The 15,185-nt window shown below is 39.9% G+C and overlaps 2 protein-coding genes across 2 annotated transcripts; both read right to left on the bottom strand.

Moving 5' to 3' along the window:
- Window positions 1–2,755: 2,755 nt before the first annotated feature.
- cldn26 (claudin 26) lies at window positions 2,756–3,925 on the bottom strand. Its single transcript, XM_058636675.1, has one exon. It carries the CDS (start codon window positions 3,612–3,614, stop codon window positions 2,943–2,945), a length of 672 nt encoding a protein of 223 aa, XP_058492658.1. The 5' UTR covers window positions 3,615–3,925; the 3' UTR covers window positions 2,756–2,942.
- Window positions 3,926–6,124: 2,199 nt separating this feature from the next.
- On the bottom strand, window positions 6,125–14,803 carry lztr1 (leucine zipper like post translational regulator 1). The gene is made up of 19 exons (XM_058636988.1): window positions 14,199–14,803; window positions 13,095–13,157; window positions 12,955–13,011; window positions 12,796–12,875; window positions 12,589–12,697; window positions 12,167–12,250; window positions 12,019–12,076; window positions 11,792–11,931; window positions 11,494–11,695; window positions 10,993–11,103; window positions 10,780–10,872; window positions 10,570–10,665; window positions 9,957–10,146; window positions 9,687–9,856; window positions 9,217–9,500; window positions 8,595–8,744; window positions 7,553–7,658; window positions 7,385–7,465; window positions 6,125–6,944 (listed from the first exon to the last, which is right to left on the bottom strand). Exons 1-19 carry the CDS (start codon window positions 14,345–14,347, stop codon window positions 6,828–6,830), a joined length of 2,340 nt encoding a protein of 779 aa, XP_058492971.1. The 5' UTR covers window positions 14,348–14,803; the 3' UTR covers window positions 6,125–6,827.
- Window positions 14,804–15,185: the final 382 nt, after the last annotated feature.

Raw genomic sequence — 15,185 nt, 5'->3', positions numbered from 1 at the left:
GTGTGTTCACTACTGGTGTGTAAAACAGGTGGGTTACATTAAGTATCACTAATTGGTGTGTGTGTAAAGTAATAAGTAATAAGTAATTCTAAAAAAAGAGTGTATCAGATCATATTACCAGATTCTTACAATACATGGCCTGAATATCTGCTATAGTTATTCCATTTGTGTGTGTGTGTATGTGCGTGTGTGTGTGTATGTGCGTGTGTGTGTGCCTATAGCAGGCTGTGAGGACAAATGATTCAAACCTATCAATCTGAGGACATTTTGACCTTGTGTGGACATTTTGATGGTTAAGAGTTGGTTTTAGGGTTAAGATTACAGTTCTGTTCATGTGGCCTCACAAAGAATGCTGTACAAGAATGTACGTGTGTTGTGTGTTCTTGTATTTGTTAACTCTTTAGGACCTTTCTGGCCAGGACCAGTAGCCCTTTTGGAGACCAAAGCCTTGTCCTAACAAGACAGAACCTCTATTCTGAAGAACTGGTAAAGTTTGGGGCTAAGATTTAAATGTTAGATTAGGTTAAGGTTGCGATTAGGCATTAACAGTTTATGCTTAAGGGTTAGGTAATAAGGATTTTTTTAGGCTGTCAAAATGAGTGGAAATCCCTACAGAGTCCTTAAAAGAACACATGTATGTTATGTTATCTTTATGATGTCCAAAACAACATACAAACCTATCTTTGTGAGGACATTTTGACCCCACAACTTTTCCAGGGTTAAGACCTGGTTTTAACCTTGGTTATGGTTAGGTTTATGGTTAGGCACTTAGTTGTGACAGTTAAGATTAGGGTAAGGGGCTCGGGAATGCATTATGTCTATGATGTGTCCTCACTAAGATATAAAAACAAGTTTGTGTGTACTACACTTCTTTCAGTACGTGCACCAGGAGAACAAGTGAAAGTGCAGCACATGCAGTAAATTCCTCGCTCAGTCAGGGGGTAGGGTAGGGTGGAGCAGGATTATAAAAGGTATACCAAGTATTATAGAATGAAATGAGCCTTGGAAATATTTCCATTCCTTATGTTCCCACTGAGGGAGCAACTGCTTCCACGTTACAAAACTGCTGGTACAAAGACATTTACCTCATGATCTCACATGCATCATTCCGCGGAAATGATGGCACGGCAGGTTGATTAGGATGCAGCACTTCCAATCCATTGCACTGCATAAAAGGAGAAAAACAATTAGGATTTATCACAGAAAAGTTTTGATTTCCACTGGCCAGTGTACTGACAGCTGACACGTGCATGAGCGCTCCAGTGTCAGGATGTTTATGTTGTTCTCTGCGTGTCACCAGGCACAGAACAGGGAGAGAGTGTGCACACTCAAGTCTTTTAGAGTGTGGAGAAGATCGTCTTGCATCACTGATAAATCACCAAAACAGCTTAATTACAGCAGGAGGCAGAGAGAGCTGCAACATCTACAATCATTTATTAAAGGAAGTGGAAAAGGTTGAAGTGGTTTGATGTCTAAACAGGCATCATCAGCAGGAGCAGCAGCTTTAAAGGAGGGAGGTTCAAACTGATAGCATCAGAGCATACACCAGATTTCAAAATGATTTTGTGGTGGTGTTTTTTTTGCAAATAAGATAAAAAATACATTGACCCAGCATTGTAAATCGCAGCATTCCATTGCTATCTTTCTATTTATTTATTTGTCTGTCAAGTTCTCGGGGTTCCTATAGCAAATGGTCAGCCAACCCTCCCATTTATTCAGGCTTGAGACCAGCACAAGGTGTAAACTGGATGTGTTCCAACCTGTGGCTGGGGTCAAATTTAGAGTGTTCAATTAACAATGGCCAATGGAGATTGGGTTCCTTCCTTGCTCAGGGGTCCCGGACCTGGCAGGGACTCAACTGGCAACCTTTCAATCACAAACCAGAACCTAGCTTGTGAGCTTTCCGATTGGCTATGGGCTGCCCCAACATTCCATTCCCATTTACCTGATTAAAAAAAGTAAAAAGTAAAATGGAATGGGTTACAAACGACTATTAGAAAAACTGCATAATTTATAATTCCGTTTAGCTGTGATTGCCTTTGTTTATTCCTAATTTACAAATTAGAGATAGACTGGCAGATTTTTGCCATTGTCAAATATTACATGTTTTGTTTTTGTGCCCAGAACCTTGATGAATGCTGCCATGTCTAAGTTTTTAGATTATTTTTTCATTACCAGTTTCATATACTCAATGCTTATTTTATATATAATTTTATAACCTTTTCTGACTGGAAGCTGCAGAGTTGTTGATCAACTGCTGCCTCCACCAGTAAGTTCAAATGTGTTAAACTGAATCTAATTGCCTGTAATTATCTCCAAACTCTGCCATTTTTTTCCTGTTTTTCTTTTTAAATAGTTGCTTGTATCTAAAATGTATATTACCTTTAATCTATTGTATCTCTTGCTTTTTTATGTGGAGCAAAAGACAAATTTCCACACTCGACAATAACAGCAAAAGATGAGGAAACACTCTCTTGCAAAAGAAAATCTGCATTTTATTGGATGTCTTGATCCTTAACAGATATTTCTGTAGGGTGTGATCTGTCAAATACTACCTCCATTTTGAGGGAGAAACAACACCCCACCCCCAATAAGTCCATCTCCAAAAGGAAATTTGACACATGAAGACGAGCTGTGGCTCTGGAATGCATCCCCTGTTATTTCAGGTGATGCATTACACCTTTAAAATGGATGTACACATAAATGCAATACTTATTTCTACCCTTGGGAAAAAACAAAACTTCAATCATTTTACAATAGAACATTTTAAGTTTAATCAATTATTTATTCACCAACTCAACACATTAACATTTTGTCTGTGACATAGTTATTCGTGTCAACTATTATATAAATGTCATGTCAATTAAAGTCTCAAGTGCAAAAGCTGATAGGCTTGCAGTACATGCTGAGGTTCAGAAGACAAGCATCTGATGGTAACAAGTCTATAAAACCTCTGTCTTCAGGTAGTGATTTGTCCTGTGCTTTAGCTCTGGGCAGGTGTGGAAACTTGGTGGCTGCCGGTCGTAGTCCCCCATGCACACCGCTACAAAGAACAAGGTCCCTCCAATCACCAGAGCTAAACCTCCAAACCATCCAGAGAACATTGCCTCGCCATACTCCCAGCGCGGCATTGCATCAGGAAAACCCTCGTCCCAGAATTCCACCACAGTCGTGTAGGCAATAAAAGAGACAGGAGCCAGTGTTGTGAGCCCCGACACCCAGGACAACACCCCACTGAGGATGAGCAGCCCTCTCTTTCGGCCGGGTTGTCCGACACACATCTCAACCCCTTCCAGACCTGGGAAAGCAGCCAACACAGACAATCCTCCAGTTCCTATAGACACAGACATGAGCACCCTGGAGATCTGCAGGTCCAGCGGGAGTCCCATGACAGACTCGTAGGCCTTGCACTGGATTCCCACCTCCTCTGTGTAGAGGCAGGTGTGCCACAGGCCAGAGAACCAGTTCTCCACCTCGTTCAGGTCAGAGTTCATAGTCTTCCACAGGGGAATGAAGGTGGTAATCAGAGAAGTGACTAAACCACCGAATGTCACAAAGAGAGCAGTCCTTTGCATTATTTTAGTTGTTAAAAAAACCATCTTCGGTCTCTGCATACATACACACACACACACACGCTCGGTGCTGAAATTCAACTGTTCATGTAGGTAACATGAAGGGAACTCCTTTGGCCCGTCCCACCTGCTGAGGTATCAGGAGCAGCTGAGACAACCCACTTATTCAGCCTCTTTAATAAAAATGCGCCAGATAAGTGGAAGATAATCAGAGACGGTGGGGAGACAAGAGACACACTGTTTTATTTCAGTGTTCAATGTCATCAGTGAACAATGAACTCTGTTTTAACATGAAACTGGATATGTCCAACAGGACTCTGGGCGCTCTGTGTGTGTGTGTGTGTGTGTGTGTGTGTGTGTAGAAGAGTGGACTTAAATGAATGAAACATGAGCAAGCTCAGAAAGGGTGGGGGTGATGGGGTGTAACAAAGATGAGAAGAATATAACACCATTCCAGGAGTAATAATTTTTTCTGTGTTTGTAAAATTCTGTCATTTTTTGTTGCACATGGATTTCACTGATGAGATGGTTGTTGTGTTAGTTATGTCCTTTACTCTCAAAGACAGAGCTGTTGGTTTGCAGTGTATCAGGTATCCTGCCTATGAATGGCACTCTGTGCTCTCTGCAACAGTATAAAAAGCAGGGTCCAAATTTGTGTGCATTTCAGTGTGGGTCAACGTGTAAACAATCTGGTACTGGCAGCTAAAAAATGCAATTATATAACTTCAAAATACAAAGTCATAAAAGCCCAAAGACGACAAGTATTTTCAATTTTCACGATCCAGTGCAATTGATATAATGTACAGTACTGAGTTTGAGAAAAAAACAATCACTGCCAAGACTTTTATTTCCAGTAGTTATTACCTGACTAATTTGTGTAATTGTATTTGTTCCATGTTATAAGTGGTATGAGAAAGAAATGATGATAATTTGGTAACAACAAAAAAAGTGTCGCTTTCTCACCAGCAAATCACAGCGTTCTTGTTGTTGACTAGCCTGCCCTGGCTATGCTGTTAGCATCCTCAGGCGTCCGCAGATGAAACACGTTTCTGACATCTTTATTCTTGAAGCTCATTGGTTTTGGGTCTTTCAAGCAGAAAATATAAGTGTATGTCATTAATATATTCACAGCTGCTTATTACACAAAAATAAAAGTGTTTGCTTACTTGCTTCCTGTAGCAATACAAAGTTCCATATACTCCATCCTGAGGCCATCTTCAAATGTCACAGACCGCGTCACGGCCTGGTTAGTCTGACACCATTAATACACAGGTTTTTGTTTAAATAATACAATAAAAGCTATAAAAAATAATAATAATACAATAGACAGATTTGTATGTAGTTTTTAAAACAACACATTTTCAGGAAAAACAGCTCCTACTGGTTAAAAAGTCAGGTATTTTGTGTCACCTATTCTTACACCTGCTCTCAACCCTAGAGTGGAACCCTAATTAATGTTATTGGTAAAACCTGTGTTGGTCCTACTGTTTCATGTCAAACACCTGTTGTGAAAAAGGTCTTTTGCACCAGGTTTATTCAAAACATGAATGACAACTGGCTAATATATAAGACCGACTTCCAGTCACATAATTGAAATCCAAATGCAGAGAATTTGAAAAGCTGGTGGTGCCCCAAGTCTTTTGCACAGTACTGTATAGACTGATAAAAATAAATGTATTTCTAATGTAACCTTTCAAGAGCTGAAGGAATTTGCACAAAATAAGGAGCATTGTCTCACCTTATCATTTATAGATCTATGGTAACTGAAACCCTTCAAGCATTTAACTAATTTAATTAAATGTCAAGGATTAACCTTCAGCTTTTGCACATACTACAATAATGCATATCTTGAAGTTTCTTACAGTAGCCTCAGGGGGTCAGATGGTGTTTACATACCTGCAGCTTAGCCTAAAGCAGATATAATGTAGATGTAAGACCAGATGAAGCCACTGAGTGAAAGTAGGATTTAAAGCTCCAGTGTAGACCTTCTGTCTCCACCTGTAGATTTTTGAGTAATTACCTTACACTGCCAGAAAAACACTCCCTCACACACAAGTCAGAGATTAGAGGTTTGTTTGGTAAGTGTTGTATCTGACTTTTAAAATAACATTACATATCCAGATTTCATCCAGGAAACCTGAGGCTGCGTGGATCAGGAACAGCAGCAGCTCTGATTGAACAAGCAGGCAGTTGTTTAGCTGACATTTAAGTAAAGCTAAAATTGTGATCATGACTAAAATATAATTAAGTCCTACTGGAAGAATCCACTTCTGAGACCTTTCATGGGTGTTTCTCAGCATTTTCAGCCTTTGTCCAGACGTAAGCAGCCATCTCACTTTACTTGCACAGCACCCCATGTCCTCCTTCACAACATCCATGGACCTTCTCTGTGGTCTTCCTCTTTTCCTCCTGCCCAGCACCTCAATCTTCAATGCCCTTTGTCCACTATAATCACTATCCCTCCTCTGCATGTGTTCAAACCACTTCAACCTTTACTCTCTGACTTTATCTCCAAAACACTCAACGAAGACAGAGACTCAGTATAAAAGGCCTAATATTGTACAAGATTTATTAAGGCTTTAAATGCATGGATGAGGGTAAATATTTAATGACAGCACACTGTTGTCACTAAACACAAATTTGTATATTCCATGTAGAATAAGTGATGGTTGAGAATAACCAAGGCTTGTGCCACTGACGAAACAGCTTTAAAGCAGACAAACATTGTAGTTTTCCTCGTATAATGGTCTTTATTCCTTACCACAGGTGTTAGCCGTCTCAGAGCTGAGAATAATACAAGTGAAGAATATATATCGAGATAAACAATCCACTTATTGATATACTTTTAAGTAGTATGTAGACTGAGTATGTATCTGAGCAGACATCATAAAACAAGTCAGCTGGGGGCAACACAGCACTGTAATTCTAATGCATCTTTTTAATGCAATACCAAGGATGAAAAGAGAAAGAAAGATGTGGTGTGTGTACAAAAATAAATAAGTTACACAAATAAAAACATAACGGGGGACATTTTCAGATCATTGAACATGTGTAAAGTGAGCTAGCTATTTGGTTTCTTCGCTGATTTCACTCCTCACCAAGATGCAGATTGAGGAAATTGAAACTGCATGGACTGAAGGCATGTGAGTACCAACTTAAGAAAGGTACTGCATGTTGGGAAGTGGGGAATAAGGAAGTGGTGGTAGGTGGAGCAGAGATATATGGCTTCTGTAAGAAGGGAAAAGAGGCGTCACCCTAAATGTCAGAGCCCATCTCCGCACACTGTTTGTCTGATATGTGTGAAGCTAGAGACTCAATGATGTCCAACAGCAGCAGCTGGCTGAGAGACCGCAGGTTGGGGAGCTTGGATACCTTTGAGAGGGGAAGAGCAAGCAAATTAAAATAATGAGCAATAAATTAAGAAAAGACAACGATGAATCAAACAGAGGAATAAGCAGCAGTTGATTGCTTGTGTATGAAAAAAATATTAAGGAAATAAAACAGAAAGAAGCTCAACAGAAACAAAACCGAGCCAACACTTCAATGAAATTGCCTGAGGATTGAGCACTGTGCTGTGTCTTTAAATAACAAACAATTATCAGGGCGGTACTATGACCCTCATTGGTATGTGATGAGGTGCTTGTTCAGCCGGCCGGGGTGTAAACAGTCGCCTCACTACGTAGAAGATGGAGGGCGATCCAATAGGGGGCCAAACGTGTTGGCCTCTTGCTACAAGGATTGGACTACAGGGTTAGCTCAGCTGCAGTGAGTGGGCAGCAAAACCCCAGGGCACCGGATACAAGCCCACCCACCTTTATGAACTGGTGGACAATAATGTGCAGGCAGTGCTTCTTCATGTCCAGCGCCTGTGTCTTATCTGCCGCCTCCAGGATCTGAAACAAGAGGAAGTAGGTGGGAGCTGTGAGCAAAGAAACTATGAAACTCATGTAAGGGTAATTAAGGTCACTGAAGAAACATACCTGCAAGACATTCTCCACAGTGACATTCATCTCCAGATTCTGCTTGCAGTAAGCCTGCAGCCTGTTGTTGGAAAATCCATAGTAATATGGTGCAGCAAACAGGTAACTGTTCAACATGGGTCAAGGAAATTAAAATAATGTTATTCAGTACATGCAATGTTTTCATTAGTGTTATACTTCATCTGTTCCTACACTTGGTGTGGCAGTCTTTAAATGACCAGTAAAAACAAACTAACAAGTTTGTTAAAATGGTTAAAGTGGCGAGTAAGGTTATAGGGCTGCAGCAAGCCCCGGTGCAAGATACCTACAGAATAGTAAACAGGTTCCCAGTGATTGTCTTGACCACCTGCCTTTGAAGAACTACAAAAATGTGTGCCAGGGCTTCTTTTCGTCCTCTGGCCATTAAAAAGCTTAATTTACTTGGATAAACTTATTGCTATTATTAATTTATCACCAGTAATTCCTTAAAGATTCTGGTACAGTGTGGTTAAGTATCTTTTTAATGTACTGTATCTTGTTGCCTGCAGCAGATCAAATTCCCCTTCTGGATCATAAAAATCATGATGAACTTTTCTCTATTCAACAATCTATAGATAGCACTATGAATACAACTTTAACTTTGCCTTCTTAAATGGTCACTTGAAGGAGATTATAAATGATGCATTTCCATAGCACTTTTCTGATCTTGATGACTCTTGCACTTTACACTAGTTTTGGCATTCACCCATTCACACACATATTCATACAGCACAACAGTGTATCACAAATTATTCACACCCACTCGTATGCCCACACAACTCGTGAAAATTCCATCATGTGATATAACAATGACTATTTAACAACTACTAGTTATACTTCTGTGTTGTATTGTACAGCAGCAGCAGTGCATTTGATTGCAGTTCAATAATGGCCACTAGATGCCCCCACTAAATTGCACTCAGCACACATCAAAGCATTTTGTCAACATTATTCTTAATGGGGCTTCTATTCACAAAGTTATTATTGTGGTCAAAAGAGCAGTGTCTGAAAGTGAGAAGGATACAGGGAATCTTCTGGAGGCATGTTGACATCACCATAGTAGATATACCGCAGCATGGACTCAAAGGCCTGCTTACTTGGAACCATCTCACCGATAGAGATATTAACCTGACCGTCCTCGGGCATGAAGGAGCGAAACATGGCCTCAAAGTAACTGAGAAATAAAAGTGAAAAAAACGTCAAGTGACAGAACCACATGTATCACAAGACTATTAAACCCACCTCATCTTTTCATATTATCAAAAGTACCTTGTGATCTCTATTAGTTTAATTTAAGTCATATAAAGTGACATCTTATGAAACCAGATCACAAATTGTGATATTAACACTTTAACATTCATATACATACACATATTTCCACATTCAAATATGTAAAAACTACTAATGGTGAATAGTTTGTTGAGCAGTATGAACTTATATTAGTTAAAATATTGCCAACACTATAAAACCATAGACAAAGGGTCAGTAAGTCAGTTTTCTTTCTGTTGTAAAAGAGACATCCTGCACATTTATTTGTAGAATGGAAATTCCAAAATTAAAAAAAGGACACTGAGATAACTGTTAGGGCTCTAATAAATCATCCTTGCTGTTATAGGTGCAGACCATAAAGCCAGCACTGTTTTTACCTGGATCGTGCTGCCAGTATAGCTTGATGTGCGGGGCGTGGATGTCCATCTAACAACAGAACAATGTCGCAGAACTCTAGACCGCCTCCCTCCAGGTAAGCCTTCATGTCCTGCACCAGGGAGGTCCCAATGTCAACAGGCTGGTCCGAGTACAACCTGGGAGGAGGCTGCTGCTTTCGCCGCACTATTTCCACGATCAATGGTGTGGACAGGCGTTCAAACTCCTTCGTCATGATCACCTGGTTGAAGTGCGACTCCTTCACCACAAAATTAAGGCAATGCTCCTGCAAAACAAAGTTGAAGTTTGTATTATTCCTCTCGTCTGTTTTTTCCAAAGTAGTACAACACAAAGCTATTAGAACATTACATTTCACTGACCTCTACTGGTTTAAATATTAAATGCATTCAACTGAAATTGAACAAGTGGCTTGCAGCAAATTCAATGTGTCCGTGGGTCTGAGTGGCTGTACCTTGAGCTGGTCCAGTTGCAGCTTGTTGGCATTTTCGCAAACACTGAGAACATTCTGCAGGTCGACAGATGCCTCGATGTACTGCACACACAGCTGCTCAAGGCGGGAGAGCTTAAAACTGAGAGCGAGTTTGTAAACATCCATGATCAGAAGCACATCCTGGACATGACCTATGTAGAAAGGTAAAGAAAAGAACAAATAATATTTCCTCCCCTCTTCCGGATTACTGCCAACACCTTCACAATATGACAAGTACAAGGTGACAGCTACCTCTGCGTGGATACTGGATCTTGTCTGTGTAGAGAAACTGCATTAAGACTTCAAAAGGCTGGGCCTCTGCTTCCCTGATGAAAACTTCCAGCATCGGCTGTGTGCCTGATGGCCTGGGGCCTGCTGGGATATCCCTTGGACCTCCGGTGGCTCCTTCATCACTCTCATCATTGCTTTCCTGTTTCGCCTTCTGCACACAGAAAAGGCCAGTTACAGTAAGTAACCCTTTCAGCTTGATATACAATAACTGTTTCAAATGTTTATATGAAAATCTAGTGTTATAATAGTAGTTATACTGATTTAGCCTTTAAAAATCAGCAGGTGAATGGGTAACCAACAATGAGTCTGAGAGCTTTTCATTATTATTGTTTATCATATAGTTTCTATAATGAGTAAATAAAAATTTGATTTTGATAAAATAAAGTAATGTTACTGTTGTTCACATGTTTTTATCCTACCTCATCAGTGAGTAGATCTTTTCTGGGAATTTGATAAAGAAGGTATGCATGCATCTCTGATTTTATCTTTTAAATGTTTTATATCTTGTAGTATAACACCTCTGATAGTGTTTTGCTTCAGAGGAAATAAGGTGCACTTGCAGCATGATGCTGACCTGTCGCTGCCTATCCCGTGCCTGCAGGATTTTCTTACGCAGCCACTGACATCTTGCCGTCACTATGGCGATGTGCCCCAAGACTCTCTCCTCCCTCTGTCAACACAACAAAATGGAAGCAGACATATGAGAAAGAGCTTGTTAGTAGTGTAAAGTGAGTCATTTTTCCATTGCCGTGTAGGCAAAATAGTCAATGATATGACAAACTACCTCTCCCAGAATAAACTCAACATCACAGAACTGGCGATTTTCCCACAGTTTACCATAGTCTTCATGAAGAGTACACTTTGGATAGCATGAGAACTGCAAGAGGATGAAAACAACTCCTTTAGTCATCTTATCTTCAGCAGAAATACTTTTCACCACAAGGCTAACTCACGTACATGTTAAAGTTTTTTTTATATATTTTAGAAAATCACCAACCTGGAATCTGTACATCTCTCCACTGCGCACATTGTTGTCCACTGTCCCTCCAAAGATGTACATGGCATCGTGAATCACAGCAGCAGCATGAAAAAGTCTACCACTGGGCATCTGAGCGAGTGAAAGGTGCAAATTGAAGTAGAAGGTTTTTTTACAGACTTTTTAACTGGTTTTATATATAAACCACCTAACTAACAAACAATGTCATGGTTTCTTTAATTGCAAATATTACAAAGGTTCAGTGCACATTAACATCATCTTGATTGATGCCTTGCACAGCACACTTTGAGGTAGAACACATGCAATCACTTTGATAGGGTTTTATTGTTTTCAATCTGTAATAAAGCACAATTTACTGGTTTCTTTAACTTTAATTTTTTTTCAGTCACATGAAACACAGCACAGCAGAATTTAAAAAGTGAACACATAAGTGACAAATCATAACTGATACAGGTTTAATTGTATATTAACATAGTTTGTAGAATGTATTTGTTTTCTTACCTCACTGTCCAGGCTGGGATGGATCACCTCCCAGGTTTGAGAGTCTACATCGTAGCAGTGCAGCTCATTGGGCAGAGTGTTGTCAGCAGCACCACCAAATACATAGAGGTGGCGATCAAAGGCAACCATGGTGTGGCCATAGCGTCTTTGAGGAGGTGGAGGGGAGCCCCGCAGTAAATGCTCAGTCGGAATGCGTGTCCACCTGAGAATATGGAGTAAACAGGAATGATTGGTGCTGTGTGACATTGTTAACTACAGGGATGAGTGTCAAAGGTATGCAATGGAAAGCTTTACTCACATGTGGCCCTTGAACTCAAACTGGAAAAGGTTATTTGTGATCTTGGCTCCACTCTGACCAGAAAACACAAACATCTTATCCCTGCATACAGCTACAGGGAAGTTGCAGCAAGATGGCGGAATCTCACCACTCTGGTCAATCTGATGGAGACAAAGGCAGAGCCATTAACACGGACAATTCTCTCATGATGAGCTTCTCATTCAAAATGTAAATGAGTTTATACTTGCCTCTTCCCAACATGCATGTTCTCTATCCTGAAGACTGATGGTCCACATGTCATTCAGCCTGCACAAGAGTGGAAACATATGTTAACATTAAAGTAAACACAGAGTCTGGATATCTCAAATTAAACAAACAAACAAACAAACAAAATACCTGGCGTTTCCATCATAACCAGCAAATATCCACAGTTTATCATTATAAACTGTGGCTCCATGTGCAGATCTTGCCACTGGCAAACTTAAAAAGGGAGGGGAAAAAAACATTTATTTTTATTTTAAAACAATTAAAATGAAAATGGAGAAATTGAATATATAAGTGAATACCTCAAAATAATAAAACATTGCAATAATAGTAATTAAACATGCTTTTATCCAAACATATTATTATTCCCTTTGAAAATATGTTCCCATATTTTATGACACACAAATAAATAAGGTAAACACCAGGACAATTGAGTAAAAAGAGTAGGATGAAGGACAGCAGAAACCTACAGGGGCTTACTGTATATGAAATCCAAACCCAGGAGAAAAACATACTTTAAATAAGAGTAAAAAAAAAATACAAACACACATTACCTTCCCTCCACTTTCCATTCAGTCCACTGGCCTGTGGCAAACTTGTACTCAAAAAGGTCGTTTTTGTTTTTCAGGTTTGAGTTTGAGTATATGTCTCCAGTGTAGCCCCCTGAAACACAGTGAGGTTCAAATTTATAGCATCAATATCACACACATTTGAAAATAGTAGAATGAATGAAAACTAAGACAATGAGCTTAAAAATTCACCAAAAACAAACATGCTGCTGCCATAGACCACAGCTGAATGGTGATATCTGGGAGCAGGTGGGGTTCCAGTGGTGAAAGCTCTGCAAGAAACAACACATACAGGAATTAAATTATACTTTCACAATTTATGATCACTGTATGACGGAGGCTGATATTTACCGACACCACGAGCAGTCCTTCACATCAAAACGGAGCAAATCATTCAGCATGTTCTTCCTGTTGAATGACACAGACTTTTACTATATGTAGTGAACTACAAGTAAAATTGAGAAATCATGTCTCTGTCCAGTGGTACTCACCCATTGTCTCCACCAAACACATATATGGCATCCCTGTACGCCACAACGGTGTGCTTACTGCGCCTGTGTTCAGGATGTGTAACAAAAGGGTGAGTTAGAGCTTCAGTAATTAACTGACTTTTAATCAATTTCTAAATTAATTTCCAACTCTAGTGTTAATCGATTAGACGGATTGGATGTTTGTTTGTCTTAAATTAAGACAAGATTCTTCAGCTTCTTTGACTGCAGTTGGAAACTGCAATGCTGCATTGGTGTAATCTGGATTAAACTTTCTATAATTCTTTGGTGTTTAACAGAAACTGACATCCATCTTTTGTCATTCTAAGTGAAGTCAATTTTATTTGTATAGCCCAACATCACAAACACAATTTTGTCTCAAAGGGCTTTAAAGCAAAAGACACCCTCTGTCTTTAGACCCCAATATCAATTGAGGAAAAAACTCCACCAAAACCCTTCTACAGGGGAAAAAAATAGAGGAGAAACCTCAGGAAAAGCCACAGAGGAGGGATACCTCTCCCAGGATCGACAAAGTGGTGCCACATATACAGAAACAGGTTCAGTAGATTACAAACAAAACGTCAAATTTACAAAGAGAGACCAAGAAGATGGAGACCAGAAGCTTTTTAAAAATGAATATCAATCCATGACAATTATCATCATCACTATTATCTTCATCATCCTGTCCAGGGTGTGGCATGCCATATCCCCAATTCAAGTAGTTTGGTGTTTAACAGCAGATGGCATCCATCTGATTGAATTACTGCCTTCATCTTGTCTTTCTTGCTCAGTCATTTAAAAAGACATTCAAGAATGTTGTCATTTTGAGGTTTGGGTAAAATCATTCATCATTTTATCAAACATCAATGTTTTGTGACATTATATGAACGAGAAAAGTAATAGATTACTTAAGAAAACAACGTATATTTGCACACCTTAGGGCACACTTTATTAGAAAAGTATAATTATGTGGAATGAGTAGCACAGTTAAGTAAAGCAGGGTTTCTCAATCATGGTCCTGTTGGAGCAGGGAGACATCTAAAACATGCAGGGCAGTGGGTCCCCAGGACCAGGGTTGAGAAACTCTGAAGTAAAGCAGCCTGTTACCTTGCACCAACAAACTCATCACACGGAGGTAGTCTTCTCCAGCGATGGACAGTCTCAAATGGACCAAAATTAAGCGTCAAATATTCCACACTGTCGGAGCAACTGTGGTCGAAATCAACACTCGGGGCTTTGGTTGATTTACAGGACATTGTCGCTAACTCATCTGGCTGAATCACTCCTCAGAGCCACCCCTCGTCTGCAGAGACATCCACAGTCAGTGCCATCGTCAATGTCAGTCCCCCAGCGTTAAACCTAATGTATCTGCCACTTCCGCTTCGGGTCTGTGGTGTCTGTACAACATAAAACCACGGACAAATGTGAACGTTAAAGGGCTGCGCTCTCTCGGCTAACGATTAGCTAGCGATGCTAAAAACTGTCATGGCTAACCAGCTAGCAAGCTTGTTGCTACTGCTCGAAACAAAGCCACTCCAGCTTCGAATTAAAATGAACGGCTTAAAACGTTGCGATAAAATATTCGCGTTGGCGTGGACTATACAATTGAGTTCTAGGTGACGCTTTAAAACAAAAAGACAACAACTTTAATGTTATAGACGCGAAGCGATTCGGCCACGCCCCCGTTAGCCTGCGAGGAGTACTTTACTTCCTCCTTCTTCTTCTGTTGTATATTTCAAGTAGGTCCAGCTGCAGACTGGACGCAGCAAAGCAGAATGCTGCCCCTCTCAGGACATTTGTAGACATTTTTGTACAAAATCCATACACATAGAAATCCTTTAGTTCAGTGGTCTCACACTCGGCCAACGGCTTATAGATTTCATGTGGCCCTTTACAAAGAGTTACTTTATAAGTACAAACCATCATAAATGTGTTTATATTATATATGTGTATATTGTGAACTCTATACATCGTACCATATCGAAACAGACTTTGACTTTAAAATGCTGTGGAATATCACCATAAATTGTTACTGACATCATAATGGAAATTATTCGATTTTGAGTTCATATCGCCCATCCCAATTTAATAGTC

This window comes from Solea solea, chromosome 8 (genome assembly GCF_958295425.1).
Source record: "Solea solea chromosome 8, fSolSol10.1, whole genome shotgun sequence".
Lineage (NCBI taxonomy): Eukaryota > Metazoa > Chordata > Actinopteri > Pleuronectiformes > Soleidae > Solea > Solea solea.
This window is presented reverse-complemented; position numbering and strand designations above follow the sequence as displayed.

What these genes read in the sequence shown, in the direction of transcription:
- cldn26 (XM_058636675.1), bottom strand. Translation starts at nt 3,614, where the DNA reads ATGCAGAGACCGAAGATGGTTTTTTTAACAACTAAAATAATGCAAAGG.
- lztr1 (XM_058636988.1), bottom strand. Translation starts at nt 14,347, where the DNA reads ATGTCCTGTAAATCAACCAAAGCCCCGAGTGTTGATTTCGACCACAGT. An exon ending in GGTTATGATGGAAACGCCAG is followed by an intron (nt 12,077 to 12,166) that starts GTATTTTGTTTG and finishes ACTCTTGTGCAG; the next exon opens with GCTGAATGACATGTGGACCA. An exon ending in GAGAGATGTACAGATTCCAG is followed by an intron (nt 10,873 to 10,992) that starts GTTGGTGATTTT and finishes ATCCTCTTGCAG; the next exon opens with TTCTCATGCTATCCAAAGTG.